General features: G+C 48.4%; 1 protein-coding gene and 1 long non-coding RNA gene across 5 annotated transcripts in view; both read left to right on the top strand.

Annotated features, from left to right (window-relative positions):
* The first annotated feature begins 76 nt into the window (after nucleotides 1-76).
* On the top strand, nucleotides 77-6,601 carry LOC147243547 (uncharacterized). 2 transcript variants are annotated; one of them, XR_015110378.1, is made up of 4 exons: nucleotides 77-250; nucleotides 1,791-1,994; nucleotides 3,599-3,802; nucleotides 5,124-6,601. It is a non-coding gene; the product is annotated as an uncharacterized LOC147243547 (long non-coding RNA). The 2 variants fall into 2 exon arrangements; XR_015110377.1 differs by having other exon boundaries at nucleotides 4,952-6,601.
* An 8,632-nt stretch (nucleotides 6,602-15,233) lies between these two features.
* wdr45 (WD repeat domain 45) overlaps nucleotides 15,234-18,871 on the top strand; it is a 6,878-nt gene continuing 3,240 nt past the window's right edge. The window contains exons 1-3 of one of the 3 annotated variants that reach the window (XM_086186568.1): nucleotides 15,234-15,714; nucleotides 17,459-17,533; nucleotides 17,606-17,710. In XM_086186568.1, coding sequence (XP_086042694.1) covers nucleotides 15,678-15,714; nucleotides 17,459-17,533; nucleotides 17,606-17,710 — 217 coding nt within the window. In that variant the 5' untranslated portion in view covers nucleotides 15,234-15,677. Of the gene's footprint in view, nucleotides 15,715-16,563; nucleotides 16,921-16,980; nucleotides 17,244-17,458; nucleotides 17,534-17,605; nucleotides 17,711-18,871 lie in introns of those variants that run through there. The other 2 variants (XM_086186567.1, XM_086186569.1) reach the window with 2 other exon arrangements.

Here is an 18,871-nt window from a genome sequence, read left to right as displayed (position 1 = left end):
CTGACATGACCACTTCCTGGTGGACAACAAACGCGCCTCATCCCTGACATGACCGCTTCCTGGTGGACTACAAACGCGCCTCATCCCTGACATGACCGCTTCCTGGTGGACTACAAACAGGCCACACCCCTGTCCTCCGTGTACGGTGCCTCTGTAGCGGCGACGGTTGAGCTCGATGTTTTGCTCCTCTGCCTGCTGAGCTTCTCCTTGCCTCTGCGTCCTGGAGGAGTCGTTCTGATGTGACGTGCAGGTGAACCGCGCACCTCAAGGCTGATGATAATTTAATTTCTGAGGCTTTCAGACTGAAGGCTCATGACTGTGAAAAGGAAACTGGCCACAGTCAGACCTTTTCTGCGGTGGAACTGTCGTTCCGGTTGGATACCGACAGTTCAATGTCACAACGATTGTATCCAGCGTTCATTCCATATCAATATTTTCTCACGATATGAAACTGCTTTTGTTGTTCAATAACTTCTGACGATTCCATTTTTGAAAGATGCATTTTGGTGCCTGACTGAGGAGGGATATTTGTGGCTCGTGCCGATATTGTAACATTCTGACACGAACCAGAGACGGAAACATTTTATTTTCACGATAACCCTTTGAATATCGTTCAAAGATATGAATTGGAGCGGGAACATTTTATTGTTTGCCAATGAATACTTTTTATTGTGTAAAATGACATCGCTGATGAAAGTCAGACTGACTGAAACGCGGTAATAAAGTTAGGAGCGAGGCCGTTACTGTCTGGTGACGTCAGAGCAGCGCAGCTTCAGGGTCAGATGAGGAATAAAGACGCCGATGAATCTGGAAACGCCGGCGATACGTGGCGATGCTTTCAGTTGGACTCGAGGCAGCAGAGCCGCTGCGCCAGTGCTGCGTGTTTGACATGATTGAACGTGGAGGGTTGACCGAAGGACACGATGTGTCTACGAGGCCTGATAAGAATCGTGTCTCCAAGGCGGGTGGCGGGCGCGGCGGCGAGCACTTACAGAACAAGAATAATGGAATTAGAGCGTTTAGCACCGCTGCTTTCTGTCAGTGTTTCAGGAGAGTCATCCGTCTGCCTCGGTGACCTTTGACCTGAACACAAGAACACTGGACAGACATCAGAGACGTCGACGGAGGACGAAAGCTGCGCCACACTCCTCCTGCTGCACGTGTCTGAAATGAATCGGTGCACTTGGCGTGATCGTCAGTGGAGGTGTGGACGTCGTCACCTCATCGTAGTTTCCAGCCACTCGTGCTTGGCTTCTGCTGCTTCGTTCTTCTGACAGCTGCGTCTGTGAGGGAAGTTCTACTCGTTACTGAATGACGAGACTTGCACAGCTTCGAGCTTCTTTTGAGATTTCTCGCCTGAAACGATCACGAATGATACATCGCTATTGATCAGAGGAACAAGCAGAACGTGTTGAGAACGAGGCAAAATCGGGTTTGCTGAACTTTGAAGACTTCATGAGTGGAGATCCGTCGCGGCTGCTGAAGAGCAGACGTATCCTGACACAGCGGAATGAGCTGCGTATCCAGTCAGAACTCCATTCGGAAAACAGGCATTTTTACAATCGGTTGCTCGTCATCCTGTGGTTTTTGTGATTTATTGGCTTCTCCAGAAATCTGGGAGAAGAAACACAAATGCTGTTTTCAAATTCATGATGTTAACGTGTATTTCAGTATATTTAAATGTGAATGTCACATAAACTTGTTTATATACAGATGATATGGGTGAATATCAGCAGTAAAATATCGGTAACAAATTCGATTTCTTTTTTTCTGTTTTCCGATGTCTGCAGATTGACAGCGAGTGTGTGATGTCATACATGTTCCTCTGGAGCTGCAGTCTGTGTGAAAGTTCTGGATTTGAACGACTCCTCAGTCGCTCGTGAGCTTCTCGGGGAACGTTTGAGAGCTCGGAGGCGTGATGTCAGATTCAACCTCCACCGCGTTTACCGGTGTGAGTCATGGCGGATCATGAATGAGAGAGCCAACCCCTTCATGTTAGTAAACCAACTCATCATAATTATATTCAATTACTTTGTTGTAAATTCAAAAAACCCCACATGATCAAAATCAGTCCGGTCCTTGTTGGGGAACCCTTGAATGCGGTGATCGGAGTCGAACCGCCTCTGATGCTGATGATCCGTCTGCTTCCTCGGAGCTTCGCTGTTGTCCAGAAACAATCAAAACACCTCAGGGAGCCGGACACGTTCCCTCATCGCCACGGCAACACACGATCTGGTGTGTTCTCCTGCAACAATGATGAGTGGCACTATTTCTCTTTGGTTCTCTGTGCTTGCTGGTTTAGCTGGAGGTGTGGAATCCTCCTGTACGGTGCTGATACTGGAGATACTGGTCCATTTACTTTTCAGTTTGTGTCAGCATCTCCCCTTCATACACACACACACACACACACACACACACACACACACACACAACTGCGTGTTTGTGACACCAACTCGGCCTGAACATCACGAATGTGTGAACTCTGTGCTGTGAATAATTCAGGTTACAGATTACATATTGATGCAGCGCGGTCATGTATGGGCTTGATTCGACGGTATAAAAGCGTTCCTCTCGTCATGTTGTTCTCTGGAACGTTTTATTTACTCAAACAAAAAACCCGCAGTCACAGAACATGAATTTGGGAGCAGATAGGGGCTCCAGTGGAAACATCCAACTGGGAGCTCAGGGGCTGAACTGGAGATCAGCGCGTACCAGGGGCCCTACCAGGGGCTGTACCAGGGGCTCTACCAGGGGCCCTACCAGGGGCCCTACCAGGGGCTGTACCAGGGGCCCTACCAGGGGCTCTACCAGGGGCCCTACCAGGGGCTGTACCAGGGGCTCTACCAGGGGCCCTACCAGGGGCTGTACCAGGGGCCCTACCAGGGGCTCTACCAGGGGCCCTACCAGGGGCTGTACCAGGGGCCCTACCAGGGGCTGTACCAGGGGCCCTACCAGGGGCTCTACCAGGGGCCCTACCAGGGGCCCTACCAGGGGCTGTACCAGGGGCCCTACCAGGGGCTGTACCAGGGGCCCTACCAGGGGCTCTGGATCATGAAAGATGTGTCGTCCAGCTGCTGCATTTGATGCAACAGAGGTAAACTTTGTCTCTGAATTAATCATAAGTGTGTGGTTGGTGCGGCACGAATGCAACCAAGCGTGTGACATCACTCGTTGCCGCCAGGTGTCTCAGTTTATGTGACCAAGTCAGCAAGTTTGACAAACGAGAGAAAAAAATAAAGTTTTTCCTCTGCAGAGTTCTTTCTGTCCTGCAGTTTGTGGCTGTGCGGCGCGGGTGAACCCGCTGCTTGGTGAGAACTTCCGCTGACACATCCACCGTCTCACTTTTTGGAAATGATGGTAATTCTCTCGAACAGAGGAAAATGGACGTCCAGCAGCAGCCGTAGTTGGACGGGACCAACAAATTTTGAGGGTTTTTTCCCACTGACTCAGCTGGACTGTCTCTCACAGTCCAGAGTGCTGCTAAGACAGGTTTTGCTTCGACACGACCGCTGCACGCCACTGAAGTGACGTTCCAAAGACTTTGGATTTGTTCTCTGGCACTTTTTTAAACCATCTTATTGTCTCCGCCCACTTCTAGTACCAGAATGGTCTAGAACATCCTTGGTCTCTCACCCAGAGCTGCGAGTCATGCAGGGAGGACGTCTTCATGAATTCAAGATGTCTGCCACTCACTGATGAACACATGATGACGTCCTGAGGGTCAGATGTGGCTTTCAGGGCCTGTGAGAGCCGTGGGAGTCAACCCTGACAAGACAAGTTCCCTCTGGGAAAATAAACAAAAGTGAGTAAAGAGCTGCAGAGCAGCTGATGGTTCGCACTCAGCCACACATTCCTCTTGACACTTATAGAAATATTCATTGTGTGTGTGTGTGTGTGTGTGGTGTGTGTGTGTGTTTCCTGATCACATCCTGTCAGTCTGGTCAGTGTGGGGTCTGACATTTAACCCAGTCACTGCAGACCCTCAAGCACTATGGCTAACACCCTTATTTGTTTGGACCAAACTGAATTGGATTATAACACACACACATGCACACACACACACACACACACACACACACACACACACAGACATTACCAGGAGGACATCACGTCAATGCACATTTCTAGAAGACCTCCCGTAACCTGCTGACAACGAATTCTCAACCTTCATCTTTATATGGTGGACGGTGTTAGAACATTACGAGTACACACACATACACACACACACACACACACACACACACACACACACACTCACTCCTGTGTCTCTTATTCTCAACACCACTGATCATCTGTTAGAGTCAGAGCAGCCAGCGAGTCATCTATGACCTCAGATCATATATTCAGTATATATAGCAGCTCTGGGAGCCGTGTCAGTAAATAACAGTGTTTCCAGTCTCTCTCTCTCACACACACACACACACACACACACTGCTTCCCACTGACTCTCATCCAGAGACGCCGTGGCCTCTGGATGAGGTGGCCGCCATGAGAGCACTACAGGTGATGAAGAGGATGGGAGAAAAACAACCTGGAAGAAAAGGATGATGATGTGGGAGGGGCCTGATAGATGATTGATTACAAAGTCATGTTTGTGTGTTCAGTGCAGTAAAGAAGTCAGGACAGGGTTAGCATGTAGCTTAGCATCTGCTCATTGGTTGTCACTGTACTCCAACACTGGGGGGGGACACGTGCTGGCGTCGCTTCTATAACACAGCGTTTCACATCATGAACCCAAGCTGCGAGGTTCCAATCTTATCCACGTCAAAGGAATACTTCACACTCATGTACTTTACCTTCCAAGTACTCACTAACAGGAGTCTTGAGCTCACAAAGAAGTTTTTTCCCTCCTGCATCACTTCTTAGTGACTCCAGACTGCAGGAAGAGCCGGTCACGCGTATTTAGCTTGAAGCTAACAGAGACTGAGCTAACGACTCCTCTTGTTCACAGAACAGCAGAATCACAAGTCCACAGCGTTGTTGTGGATCCCTGATCCTTGGTCCGGACCCAGGAGACCTGGACCACAGCGCAGTGGAGTGACAGTGGACCTGGAGTGACAGACGTTGTCTATGATCGAAGGCGTCCATTCAGTCTTCACGCTAAGAGGCTGTTGTCGTTTCAGGAATGGCGAGCAGACTAGCAGACGTGATCTCACCTGAAGGTCCCTGACGGTTTCACTGCCTGGTCCTCAGCGTTGGGTCTTCAGAGGCCCAGGAACGGTCATGGCGCGTGTCTTGATTTCCTGTGTCTCTCATTTCTTGGTTTGTGTTCTGTCTTCCTGTGTGCTCCCTGCTGTGATGACCTCACATGTCTCACCTGTTCCTTGGTTTTCGGTCTTTGCGTTGAACTTCTTTTCATTGGTACTTTGATTTCGAGTGAGTCCAGGACCGAGGCCCGTTGACCTTTTCGTTGGTACTTTGTGTTTTCCCTCCTTTGGGCCCAGTTTTCCTGACAACCTTGGCAGTGACGGCTGAGCTTCTTCACAGGTTCAGTGGCTCTGAGGGGTTTTTAAGTCAAAGGTGCCGTCTCTGCGTGTTCCCCTGCTCAGCTGCAGCGTCCAGCGTTGAAGCTGTTAAATAACAGCTTTTGAAAGTCAGCGTCTACAGGAACGGCAGCGGCGAGCCACTCGAGGATAATTTTAGCTGAACAACATGGATGTTTCCAGAAAACACGGCGAGTGTTTCGAGTGTGAACCTTTTGGACGAGCTGAAGGGCCCCTGAGTGGCACGAGTGGCTCTTAATTGATTTTAGGACGTGTGGAGTTCTACATCAACGTGAGCTCTGGGTGACTTGTTGTTAGTCATGCGTTTCTGCTGCGGGGAGGGGAGCAGTGTGTGAGACGCGTCCTGCCAGCGCCGCAGTATATCGGGTCACAGGGCGGCACTTTGCTTCCACACGTCTCCCGAGACCTTTCTGGATATTTGGCCGCTCTTCAACCAGCAGGACGCGGTGGCTGCTCCGCTCGGCTCATCTAGACTCCATCTGAGTTAAAGCAGCCCTTTGGTTTCACACAACCCCAGCAGCTGTGAGACGGCCATGACAGTGCAGGTCTCACCTTCAGCGACTCTCCATGAATTCCTGGACTCCAAACATCCAAATGTCAAAATGAGGTGGCAGACAGAAGCAATTTCTTTTGTCATTCAGGTCTGAATGTGCTGGCAAGTAGAAACTGCATTTTTAGAAAAGTGAACATTTCCCTCTCGTCTCCATCGGTTTCGTTTGACGTTGATCTTCAAATCCAATCGTCGGACCCTGGGAACCAATCTCCTGCTTGCTCTTGAGCTCACAGATGGGCTGTCTTCCACTCAGAAGGCTACTTCTCATCCCGTATCCCATCATGTTCTCTCCTGCTGGTGGAGAACCTCTAACTGCTTCCATCAATGTTCCTGGAGCTCAAGAATGTTGGACCTTTTTAGCAACGCGGCCAAAATGTGTCTGAGCTCAGAGTTACACCAGAGCTCTTGGATAGTAGGAACATGGCCCCTCCAAAGTACTTTGTGATGTAGTACATGTTGTTTTCTCCTGTATATCATTGTGGTGCTCTTGTCCTGTATTCTACTGTGGTGTTGTTTTGTTGTGTATTTTAGTTTTTCTACTGTAATAACCCTGTAAATAAACAAATAGAAGAAAAATGTCTCCAAAGCAAAGTACAGTTCAAGAAATGTCATGTTTTTTCACTGGAATTCAGTCCAGTAACCCTGAACACTTGAAACCCACGTACACTTGCAGAGAGCAGCAGAGGTACCAACAAGGACCTAAGATAGGATACGCAGTATCACAATACAATACTTGGTATCAGGATGTAATAGGTAGTATTGGATATGATATGTAGTATCAGGATACACGAGTCACGATATGATTTTATCACAGCGTATTCTTTTCATTCAGCCAGCTCTCCATGCTAACCTTGACTGCTAGCAGTTGCTAGCTAGTAGCTTGCCTTAGAGTTCGCTTTGATAAAGGCATCACTAACAGACCCCGAAGAAGAAGGGAGAAACAGAAAGAGGGGGAGAGAGAGACAAAGAGGCAGACAGAGAGAGACCATGAGACCACAAATCTCTCAGCTGTCGTTTTTGTCAGAACCATCACCAGGACGGCGGCGTGTCGAGGCCGCCGCAGCTCAGAGACACAACAGAAGCATTGCAGCTTGATCCTGTCCCACCAAGGTGATCTCATGGGAGAGCTGTGGCGTCTCCCACCGACGGAGGAGGTCCGGTACCCCCCGTGCCCGCCCGCCTGTCAGAGCCAGAACCTTCAGCTCTCCTTAGCCCCTATGGACGTTGCAGAAGCCGTCTGTGCAGGAGGCTGAGGACAGCAGCGAGGACGAGGAGGGAACGCTACACTGTGGCACTTCATCACTGATTCATAGCAGAATGATCACAGCGATGAAAGAATAATTCAAACAGAGGGAGAGCAGGGAGGGAAGCGCACTGTAAATATGAGGAAGCTACAGGCCGCCGACTGGAGGGAGATAAAGGGAGATTGAATCTATTCCTCTGTGATTTTCTTCGCTATGTGCCTCCGCTAGCTGGGTCAGCAGTCTGCGTAATGAATGGATATTTCTGATCATTTTTCATGTTGCCTCCTTGCTGATTTTTCACTGTTGCGCAGGAAGAATATTAGCGTCTGGTTTGTTGTTCCACATTTAAATCTTCCCTGTGCTCACAGGTAGAGGAACCATCAGAGCTGCTGCTGCTGCTGTTCAGTTTGACTCTTTACAATAAGAACAAGAATGGATGTGTAAATTGTGACCTTTGACCCAAAGAATATTGTCAGTTCAGTCTTGAGACGCAGTGGATGTTCGTGCCAGAGTCAACTCACCTTCCTCAAAGCGTTCCAGAGAACGATGCCTTTCAAAAACTCGCATATCGGTGTTTTCAACTGTAGAAGGTGTTTTTCCCTCCATTATTTCTTCATGGCTCCAGAATGCAGGAAGAACCAGCCACGTAGATTTAGCTAGAAGCTCATGGAGGCTGACGGTTAACAACAGCTAAACCCTCAAAAAACGGCTGTGAACAAATTCTCCAGGTCGTCTGGTGTAATCCAGGTCTCCTTAATCCGACGGATGATTGGAGGTAAAACTATCTAGAACACTCGCGGTTCCTTTGATAATCTAACAATCCTAGAAATTGAGTGCTAAAGCTGCAACAAAACCTCCTTGTGTTGTTTAATTTAAACTTCTTGTGCTGCACGTTGTATTTCATGTAATTTAGTGTAACAGTTACCTCAGTCGTCAGTGCTGGGAGTCGATTAAAACCTGCTTGTTTATGACTGATTTAGATATTCCAGACCACCAACTGGTCCCCCTCATGTATTTATTCATGCGCCGCATTAGAACTGGCCCAGTGTTTTTCTCACTTCATTCAAGAATTAGAGGCAACATTAAAATTGAATAGAATACATAACCGACTGTGTCCGCATGCAGAGCTTCCTCTCCTCGCCAACCCCCCAGATCACCCAGTTCAACAGCTGACGTGAAAGACACAAGTGCTTCAGGTGTTCTTGTTTGGTATATTTATTATGTACTAGGAAATCACATGACCCTGGTGTAGTTCCTTCCTAGGCTAACGTTAGCTTAGCACTGCTAACGTAGCATCCAGGCTTCCAGCATCATCAGAGGGTTCATTAGTGAAGATGATCTTGATGAACTGAATCTGGAAGATCATCAACTTCTGTTCACCAGAGCTGATTTACTGATTCAATCACCACAATCACATGGAGCGATCCTATTGGCTGCTGGGGGAGGAACCAGGAGATGACCACTTCCTGTTGGTGGAGGAACCAGGAGATGACCACTTCCTGTTGGTGGAGGAACCAGGAGATGACCACTTCCTGTTGGTGGAGGAACCAGGAGACGACCACGGCCTGTTGGACCACAAGCACACCTCACCCCTGACATACTCACTTCCTTGTGGACTACAAATGTTCCTCATGTCAGTTGATACCAGGCCTATAGAAAAGCTAATAAAGTGAAACAGCGCCGAGGTTGAATCCAGCTGGGTGGATCGACTCTCATAGCTTCTATACGTCAATGCAGCTTTGAAGCAACAGACTGTTTCTGTCCTGCTGGAACACTGCGGACCCTGAATACTGGGATGTGAAAGCACCAACAGTGCGACTGAAGTACAGTATTTTCCTGCTCAAGCACTCAAACTTCCAGAGAGAAGAAATGTCAGCGTGAATTGTTGCCTTTGGCCTGTTACTGCTGACTGTTTTTGTTGCAGAGAAGCTTCAAAGTGCAGCAGGGTGATGATGAGTGTGTGGGAGAGGAAGTGTGGATTTAAAACACTCTGCTTCACCGCACTCTGCCACGCTGTGACAAACTGGACACTTCAGCTTCTCACAGCCAGGTGTACGGCGGCAGCGTCGGGGCTCTGAGCCGAGGCCGCCACACTTGCTCAACGGTGTTCCACAGCAGAATTAATAACACCCACCTAGGGTCCTGCAGGGGAAACTTTCAATGTGTGAGTCGTCCAGAGGCAGGTGTGGGCAGCGCTCCAATGGTGGCGCCCGGTACACTGGCGCCCATCTTGCTGCTGGGTGAATCTTTTGTCTTATGTTGTCAGGAGCTGCAGGGGAAATGGGGAACTTCCCAGCGGCAGAAGAAGGAGGAGAATGAGAGAGAAGCGGCGCTGCAGGTGCTGCGGACCAGACATCATCCACCCACTGCTTCAACCAGTCTGCTGTCAGAGAAGTCGCCACCGTAGCTCAACGGCCGTCCACCGAATAAATTCACACCAAGAGAGCGTACATGGGAAGTGTTCCTTTATAGCTGTTATGGGCTCATTTGAATTAAAATTGGCAGCAGGACCCTGGAACTCTTCTCATGAATTCAGCTCAAGAGTGACGGTGGCAGTTGGGAAGTGGTGAACCCTCAGACCCTCCACCCACCACTCCAGCATCACGACACCATCACTGCCTAGTAAGACCACTGCCCTGTTCCCAGGGAGGGAACAAGAGCTTTTTGTAGTCCAACAAGAAGTTAGAATGGCAGGGATAAGGTATTGTTGGCGTTGGACTACATTGACCTTGAATGACCTCCATGACCTCTGTAGGCTCCTCTAGACTCTTGTTAGCAACCCAGGTTTTTCAGACTCCACCATCCACCGGTCTGGTGTTTACTGGTGGATCTGATGTAGAACTGAACCTCCAACATCCACCAGTCTGGTGTTTACTGGTGGATCTGATGTAGAACTGAACCTCCAACATCCACCAGTCTGGTGTTACTGGTGGATCTGATGTAGAACTGAACCTCCACCATCCACCGGTCTGGTGTTACTGGTGGATCTGATGTAGAACTGAACCTCCACCATCCACCGGTCTGGTGTTTACTGGTGGATCTGATGTAGACCTGAACCTCTACCATCCACCGGTCTGGTGTTTACTGGTGGATCTGATGTAGAACTGAACCTCTACCATCCACCAGTCTGGTGTTTACTGGTGGATCTGATGTAGAACTGAACCTCCAACTTTACTGGTGGATCTGATGTAGAACTGAACCTCCAACTTTACTGGTGGATCTGATGTAGAACTGAACCTACTGATATCTCCAGTTCCTGGGAACCACACACCTGATCTTAGGTGTCCAACTTGGAGACCGGGGAACTTGAAGCTCAACAAAGGTGATGTATTTCTGGGTCGTCGCGCTCGCCCCTGAGTCTTCATAAACATGCCGCTGCATCATTCCAGAATTCACTCCTGGTCATTAGTTTGTTACTGTGTCTGTTTAGTTTCACCATACGATGGCGCTACAGCAGCTTCACTGCTGCAGACACAGCAGATGATAAACTCTCTCTGAGTTTGACCTGCAGTGGGTCACCGACATCATCGTGGTCGTCCTCTGTCGTGGCTGCCGAGAACAAGGGCAGCCATCGCTCACCCTGCTGAGGAGCTGATTGGCTGCCAGCTGACCCCTCGAACCCCACCCACATAAATCTCTCTGAACTCTCCTCCACCTCCAGGCTGCAGACTGCAGGTGGGGTCACTTCAGGTAACAATCATGTCAACACATGTGATGTCTCAGTCATGTGACCTGTTGGTACGTTTCCTCCCTTCAATTTGAGCAGCTTAAGTTTATCATTAGAAAAAAACAGGGTTGTGTTTCCTTGTCACGATGGTCACCCATAACTCTCGACTGATGATGGTGTGTTTTTAATTAGCAGATTGTGGAATTACGTGACAGGAAGTGTGAAAATGTGAACGTGAACCTGCTGAGGCCCTGCTGAAGGTCAAAAGCTGAAAAAACAGAGTCTGCTGCTCTGGATTCACAGAAAAATGCTGTAAATCCAGAGCAGAGTGTTTCTACCAATGAGACATCAGGACAGACGTCTCCGGTTCATCATGGATGCTCATACATCTTAGAGACACGCCCACTTTTTGAGACAGTCTCTTATTGTCCATCAACCCCAAAGACGGACAAGAGGACAGAGTCCCTCTCCTAGGGAGTCCCTAGGGAGCTGAGACCCAGGCTAGTTAGCTTAGCACAATGACTGGTAGCGGGTGGAAGTGTTAGCGTAGCTCCATCTCTTCCTGCATTAATAGAAGGAGGGTTGTGTGTCACCTTGGTGATGAATACCAGTTTGACATGAGGAGACGTTCATAAATAAGTTGCGAGTCGTAAAGAAGAATTCCTGGGTGAGGATGCAGACCTGCTGTCCTCGCCGGGACAGCCGCCTGGATACGAGATGGTGTGATGCGCGGCTGAAGGATGACAGCAGAGCGATCGTCTCCTCCATCAGAACCGTGAGGAAATGTTCCCTTCATCCCTCTGTTCTGCTGTTTTATAACACCGGCTGCCTGTTCCAGCGTCCTATTAAATCCATACTGCACCTCCCACCTTTTATCCTCTTATCGTAGGTGCAGCGTTCATTTTTCACAGCCAACTCCCGCATGCTTCACCTCTCCCCCCTCCTCCCCCTCACAGCTAATGGAGCCAGCTGCTGCTGTAATGTTCCTGCTTTGTGATTTAGGCCCATTATTATTTTCCCAGAGAAGCTAAATCATAGTAGGAGACAAACATGCTGTAAGTGATGTATATCGATTAATTATGAGCCACAAATCCATGGCAGGAGTCTGTTTACCCGCGTTTCATCTTTATCAGCACAACAGAAACGAATCGTCGTTTTCTTCTGCTCACTTTGTGTGGCGAACCGCTTTCATTTCTGTCTGCTGACCTTAATGGACGACTTTAATGTGGAATAATCTGAAATTAATGGCTGTCATCATTGCAGGCTGGCTTCAGTTCACCAGAGACCTGGCTATGGTTTGGGTCATGTTTTTATTTGATATTATACCTATACATGTACATATGTTCATATAATATCATGGATATGAACTCCCTGTCCGATGGAGATGTCCAGCAGGTCTTGCAGCCCTTATTGAGACTGAGCTTGTTACGAATCGACGCCTCATTGAAAGTTCAATGTGTTAAACGATCAGAAGAGTGGAGTATTTCTGGTCAGCCTTGTGGAGGACCGGCGGCTGGCACTAGAACACAGATCCCAGGTTCAGTCCCAGGTGAGAGTCTGCAGGCCAAGCTGACCAGGGTGTGAGTCAGACTACAATCCACCAATACCACATGCCCTGCTTTAGGCAGGGGGGAGGCCCTGGAGGCCTTTGGTCTCTCCTCTCCCTCCCAGCAGCTCTCACTCACCTGGCCAGTGTCTCAACCCCCAGACATCACCATCATCACCACGCACACACATACCCACACATCCTTGTACTTATATCTTTGTGAGGACTTTCACTGAGGTAATACATTCCCTAGCCCCTCCCCCTTAACCTAACCAGAACCTGATTCTAACCTCCACCCTAAAACCAAGTCTTGACCTTCAAACGGCCCTCTGAAGATGTGAGGACCGGCTAAAACGTCCTCACTCCGTTGGTTAAATACGTATTCTAGTCCTCACTATGTAGCAAGTGCAAGAACACACACACACACACACAAACATTAACGCGCACCGCGGAGGGACTTGCAGGGCGGCTAAGTAGGACACTCTGCCCCGGAGGAGCTCATTCATGTCCTAATTAGCTGCTTAAGGCCCAAGAGTGACATCATCAGCGTGCACATATGTGGGTTGGTGTCACATTAGCATTTAACACCACGTATGGAGCCGCCACCTGTGCTAATGACGGATCCCCTGATGACCACATCAGCTCAGCTCCCATTAACTACCGTCACAGGGACGTCATCCCTGGCTGTGCAGCCGTCAGAGAGCAGGCTGACTGGGTCAGGTGTGCGGCGCTCTGATGTAGCATGTGAATAAACATGAGAGACAGTTGGTGGTTTGGAACATCTACATTAATAAAAACTTAACAAACAAGCTTGTTTTAATACACTCACAGCATCCTTGACTGGATTATACCAGATGGTGGCGTGGAGAGTTATACATGCGTTTTTGGGCAGTTTAACCTTCGTTAGCTGTTAGCTGTTGTTAACCGTTGTTAGCTGTTGTTAACAGTTGTTAGCTGTTGTGAACCGTTGTTAGCTGTTGTTAACCGTTGTTAGCTGTTGTTAACAGTTGTTAGCTGTTGTGAACCGTTGTTAGCTGTTGTTAACTGTTGTTAGCTGTTGTTAACCCTTGTTAGCTGTTGTGAACCCTTGTTAGCTGTTGTGAACCGTTGTTAGCCGTTGTTAACTTTTGTTAACCGTTGTTAGCTGTTGTTAACCGTTGTTAGCTGTTGTTAACAGCTGTTAGCTGTTAGCTGTTGTGAACCGTTGTTAGCCGTTGTTAACTTTTGTTAACCGTTGTTAGCTGTTGTTGACCCTTGTTAGCTTTTGTTGACCGTTGTTAGCTGTTGTTAACCGTTGTTAGCTGTTGTTAACCGTTGTTAGCTGTTGTTAACAGTTGTTAGCTGTTGTTAACCCTTGTTAGCTGTTGTTAACCCTTGTTAGCTGTTGTTAACCCTTGTTAGCTGTTGTTGACCGTTGTTAGCTGTTGTTGACCCTTGTTAGCTGTTGTTAACCCTTGTTAGCTGTTGTTAACCCTTGTTAGCTGTTGTTAACCGTTGTTAGCTGTTGTTAACAGTTGTTAGCTGTTGTTAACCGTTGTTAGCTGTTGTGAACCGTTGTTAGCTGTTGTTGACCCTTGTTAGCTGTTGTTGACCCTTGTTAGCTGTTGTTAACCGTTGTTAGCTGTTGTTAACAGTTGTTAGCTGTTGTTAACCCTTGTTAGCTGTTGTGAACCGTTGTTAGCTGTTGTTGACCCTTGTTAGCTGTTGTTAACAGTTGTTAGCTGTTGTTAACCCTTGTCAGCTGTTGTGAACCCTTGTTAGCTGTTGTTGACCCTTGTTAGCTGTTGTTGACCGTTGTTAGCTGTTGTTGACCCTTGTTAGCTGTTGTTGACCCTTGTTAGCTGTTGTTAACCCTTGTTAGCTGTTGTGAACCCTTGTTAGCTGTTGTTGACCCTTGTTAGCTGTTGTTGACCGTTGTTAGCTGTTGTTAACCCTTGTTAGCTGTTGTTGACCCTTGTTAGCTGTTGTTGACCGTTGTTAGCTGTTGTGAACCCTTGTTAGCTGTTGTTGACCCTTGTTAGCTGTTGTTGACTGTTGTTAGCTGTTGTTAACCGTTGTTAGCTGTTGTTGACCGTTGTTAGCTGTTGTTAACCGTTGTTAACCGTTGTTAGCTGTTGTTAACAGTTGTTAGCTGTTGTGAACCCTTGTTAGCTGTTGTGAACTGTTATTAGCCCTTAACATGTTTGATCTCCAGTCAGAAAACAAGAATTTTAAAGTTTAGCACTAAAAAAACCTACATTTTGAGAGTTAAGGGGATGTTATGACGTGATTTGAGGAGGTGTTACTTTATATTTCTCACTGTTGTCATGGCGACAGGCTCTGATGCTGGGGGCGGGGGGGGGGGCGGCAATAGTCACTGCGAACACGTGGGTTAAGCTTATCAGATTTTGGCGGTTAAAATGTGGGTGTGTCCACACAGTGAATTGAGGTCATGTCACTGGTGTCCACCTGCCAATAACCGTGTCTCTGACTGCCGATACCCGGCCGAGCGCTGACTCTGCTGCTGACGCCACACCAGTGCCGGTTCAGTGATCCAGAGCCTCAGTGGGGAGGGAAACTGTCAGTAATGTGATGCTGTGGATGCACCTGCACGCATGTGGGGAGGAGTGGGAGGACGCGGCATTGCCATGCGGCGTAGTCGGCCGCTCCTGTCACGTGACGGGTTCACAGTTTAGTCCTGGTTGTGGAGGAGATGAGCGACTGTTGAACCCCCAGGAGATGCTGAACCGCATCACGTCAGCCAGGAGGAGAACACATGATCTGTCATGAAAAACGCAGCATTGTCGTCCTGACTCGAGTGGCGCCAAGTCACCTCGCCACTGCCAGTAAATATCAGTGCACGTCCACGTGGCTGCTGCCTCCCTCCAGTTCCCAGCCTTCATTATCCGCCCCAGATATCCTGCCAGCACCACAATCACATTAAACCACATTCAAAGGTCAAACCAGGGTGACATCATGGCTCCTTCCAGCAGAGGAGCGATGTAGAGAGGTTGTCCCCTGATGTTCTCCACTGGGACTGCCTCCCTGACCCCGGAGCGCTGACCTCCAGGAGACGTGTACACCGTTTACGGGACAGCTCGCCTGCTCTTTGCCTACTAGAAAGTTGTCAAAGGTTTTCCAACAAAAATAATCAGGCAATGAGGAATGTCCAGGCCGCTCCACCATGTTGGACGGACAGCAACTCCACCTGGACAAACCAGGTTAGTTTGACTTTATCACTTTGTTTCACTGCAAAAGAAAAGAAAACGAAGCAGAACCTCTGTAAGAGCCAGCACTGCTGATGGGCGTGTCTCTTTATCGTCTTGCTGACCTTCGGAGCGACAGTCCTGACAGCAGCTCAGCTGACGACCGCATCACGAAACCCAAACTGAACTCAAGTCTTCTGTCCCTGGACGTATTTGTTGTTGTGTGTCACTGAATGTTTACATATTTAAAAATAAACAATGATTTCAATTATCATTAAAAAACAAACCCCTTCATTACATTTCACTGTGAAGCTGAAGTGAATTCACTGTCTTTTTAAAGTAGAAAGAAAAAAGCTTTTGGAAAACAAGACCAGGAAAGAGAATTGTGTTTTTACTTGAATTTAGGATGTGAACTTCCAGGCACTGCACAAACGTTCTCAATGTGAGGAGTCACACAGAAATCAGGTTCATGGATTAATTAAAAAAAAAAAACAGCTACATAAATAATTGACAAAAATAACGACTTAACGAGAAAGAACAAAAACCTGTAGTGAGAAAAGATTCACAACAAGTAATAATAAATTCTTTAGACTGATAGAGGGGTTCTCCTATCGGAAGAACTATGCTAAGGAGACAGAAAATATTCTTTAAATTCACATCAAAGTCTTGTAAAGTCTTGTGAATACGGATATTTGACCCTCCTGCATTTACGTGTCAAATTAACCACAAAAACACATTTATGTCAACGACACCTTTACATACAACACGCTTTTTAATGGATAACTTTCGATTCAAGCCCAGGGGATTCTTGAACGTGTCCGGTGGTGACATGAGTAGAAATTATGTGAACCGGAAACGGGAACAAACCCGGAAGTACGTTTCAGTGACGTGAGTCCGTGAGAGACAAAACAATTCGCTGTGTCGCAACACCTCCGCAGGTGTTTGTTTATTTACTGAGTCCTCGTACTTACGGTGAGACGTCACAGTTTAACCACAAATACGCGTTCACGAGAGGCAAGCTGGGGTTAGCTAGTGAGCGCTGCTAACACCAGCACCGCGGAACCGGGCGAGCTCGTCACATCGAACCTGTTCGCTTCTTGGCGTGACATCATCCGGGTCCTGTAAGAGCGGAAGTTCCCTTTGGACAGTTCGGTACCGGGAGCTAAACGGCCATGGCTCAGCAGAGAGGAGTCAACAGTCTGCAGTTCAACCAGGACCAGAGTAAGCTAACGGCTAACAGAAGCTAGGTGCTAGTTGTTGTTGTCCAGAGGTGGAGAACATCTGTGCGTCATGGTTCTCTGCTCATGTTACCACCAAGTTGAAGCTCCCGAGTGTAAGGAAGACAAAAGCAGATGTGCAGCTCGAACTCGTGAGACGCGTCGAAGCAGCTGTTTGGGTCACGTGACGGCGCGGAGGTTCGACGCCTCCTGTGCTGGAGTAAACCTGCGCTGAGCTCGTGTACGGGGATCGACGTGTCTGCGGTCATCGGCCTGTCATTTTAAACTTTTATCAAATTGTTATGTCACAACAACAGCAAAGACGAGGTGAGGCTGGCTGCGGTGCAGGGGGAGGAGCCGCGCCTCCGAAGGGTGGTGGCGACTTCTGAAAAGAAGAGGCACCGCTTTTCAACCTGACTTTTTAACAGAAAAACAAAACTATGAAGATGATCAGGTGACCTCACTGAACCCGAGCCGAGGGTCCGGTGAAACTGGGTGTGAGAGGAGTTCTGGGTAGTGTCTAAGTGCCTCTGAACTTGCAGGTTGCTTCTGCTGTGCGATGGAGACGGGAGTGAGGATCTACAACGTGGAGCCGCTGATGGAGAAGGGTCACCTGGGTGAGTCCACGTGCCGCCCGCCAATCACATGATCCTGAACACACTCCAGTAAGATGGTTGGTGTTTCCACAGACCACGAGCAGGTGGGCAGCGTGGCTCTCTGCTCCATGCTGCATCGATCCAACCTGCTGGCGGTCGTCGGGGGCGGAGTCAATCCCAAGTTCTCTGAGATATCAGGTGAGGCTGTACAGGTCACCAAAACAGGGAAAATGTATGTACTTTGAACACACTCTCTCTCTCTTTCAAACACACACACACACACACTGGAAAGAGCTGATAGATCAATCAAGTGTGTGTGTGCTTGTCAACAGTTAACCAGTTTTTCTGCTTTGCGTCCGGCTGCCCTCAGAACCTGCCCCCCCCCCCCATGATTATTGAGACCACATTTCAAATACAAGTCATTGGAGCAAAAGAAACAAAACCATCAGCTGAGCTGTAAGTGTCGCTGTGCAACGGTGAGCTGGCACCGCCAGAGCAGAAGTCCCAGTGTCCCCTCCCACTCTCCCAGGGAGCTGAGACGGAACCGACTGAAGTGGAGCTTTGATAGAACTTTTCTTTGATGCCATAACTCCTCCCAGGATGGCCAGCGAAGACCAAACTGGGAACACGTCTGTGACAGAAAGCCGTCCTGCTTTATGAGGAATAATTTCCTCTCTCCGTAGAGGTTCTTGTCTCTGGTGAAACGCTGGATATTTAATCGTTCCGGGTCTCTAAAAACCAGTCGTATGAATCCGTCTGAAGAGGAAAATTCCCTCTTTGAATTAACTGATGACGGGCTCCTGTTCACAGTCGGCGAGCACACCGTGATGAGTTGCTCGCTTCGTTTCAAGGTGTCGCAAGTCAGACACGCTGGCGACAGCATTCTTAATGGTCTCGTGAATGTGGGATCACCAGCTAGAGGGAAAATTGACGTGTCGACCAATGGACTTCTGTGATTTACTGCTGTAACATAACATGACCAGGTCCCATCCCATATATGGACATGAAAGACTCATCCTTAATATCCTGCAGTGGCTTGTTGTTAAAGGACACACCCACTTTCAGAGGAAGTCTCTTTCTGTCCATCATTCTCAGAGACAGACGGAACCTGAGACCCAGGCTAGTTAGCTTAGCACAATGACTGGTAGTGGGTGGGAAGTGTTAGCGTAGCTCCGTCTCTGCCTGCATTAATATCAGGAGGGTTGTGTGTAACCTTGGTGATGAATACCAGTTTAACATGAGGAGACGTTGTAGTGGTAGAATCAGACACGTAGCCGGAACTACTTTCCTGACTGGGAGCAGTGATTTGACGCAGCACCTCCAAAGCTCCACTGGAACTTGGGTCAACAGAACCAAAGG

Source organism: Aulostomus chinensis, chromosome 19 (assembly GCF_037954235.1).
Source record: "Aulostomus chinensis isolate RoL2024-O1b breed Wild chromosome 19, RoL_Achi_v1.0, whole genome shotgun sequence".
In the NCBI taxonomy this organism is placed as follows: domain Eukaryota; kingdom Metazoa; phylum Chordata; class Actinopteri; order Syngnathiformes; family Aulostomidae; genus Aulostomus; species Aulostomus chinensis.
Note: the sequence above shows the minus strand (reverse complement) of the source record. Positions and strands in the feature narration are given on the sequence as shown.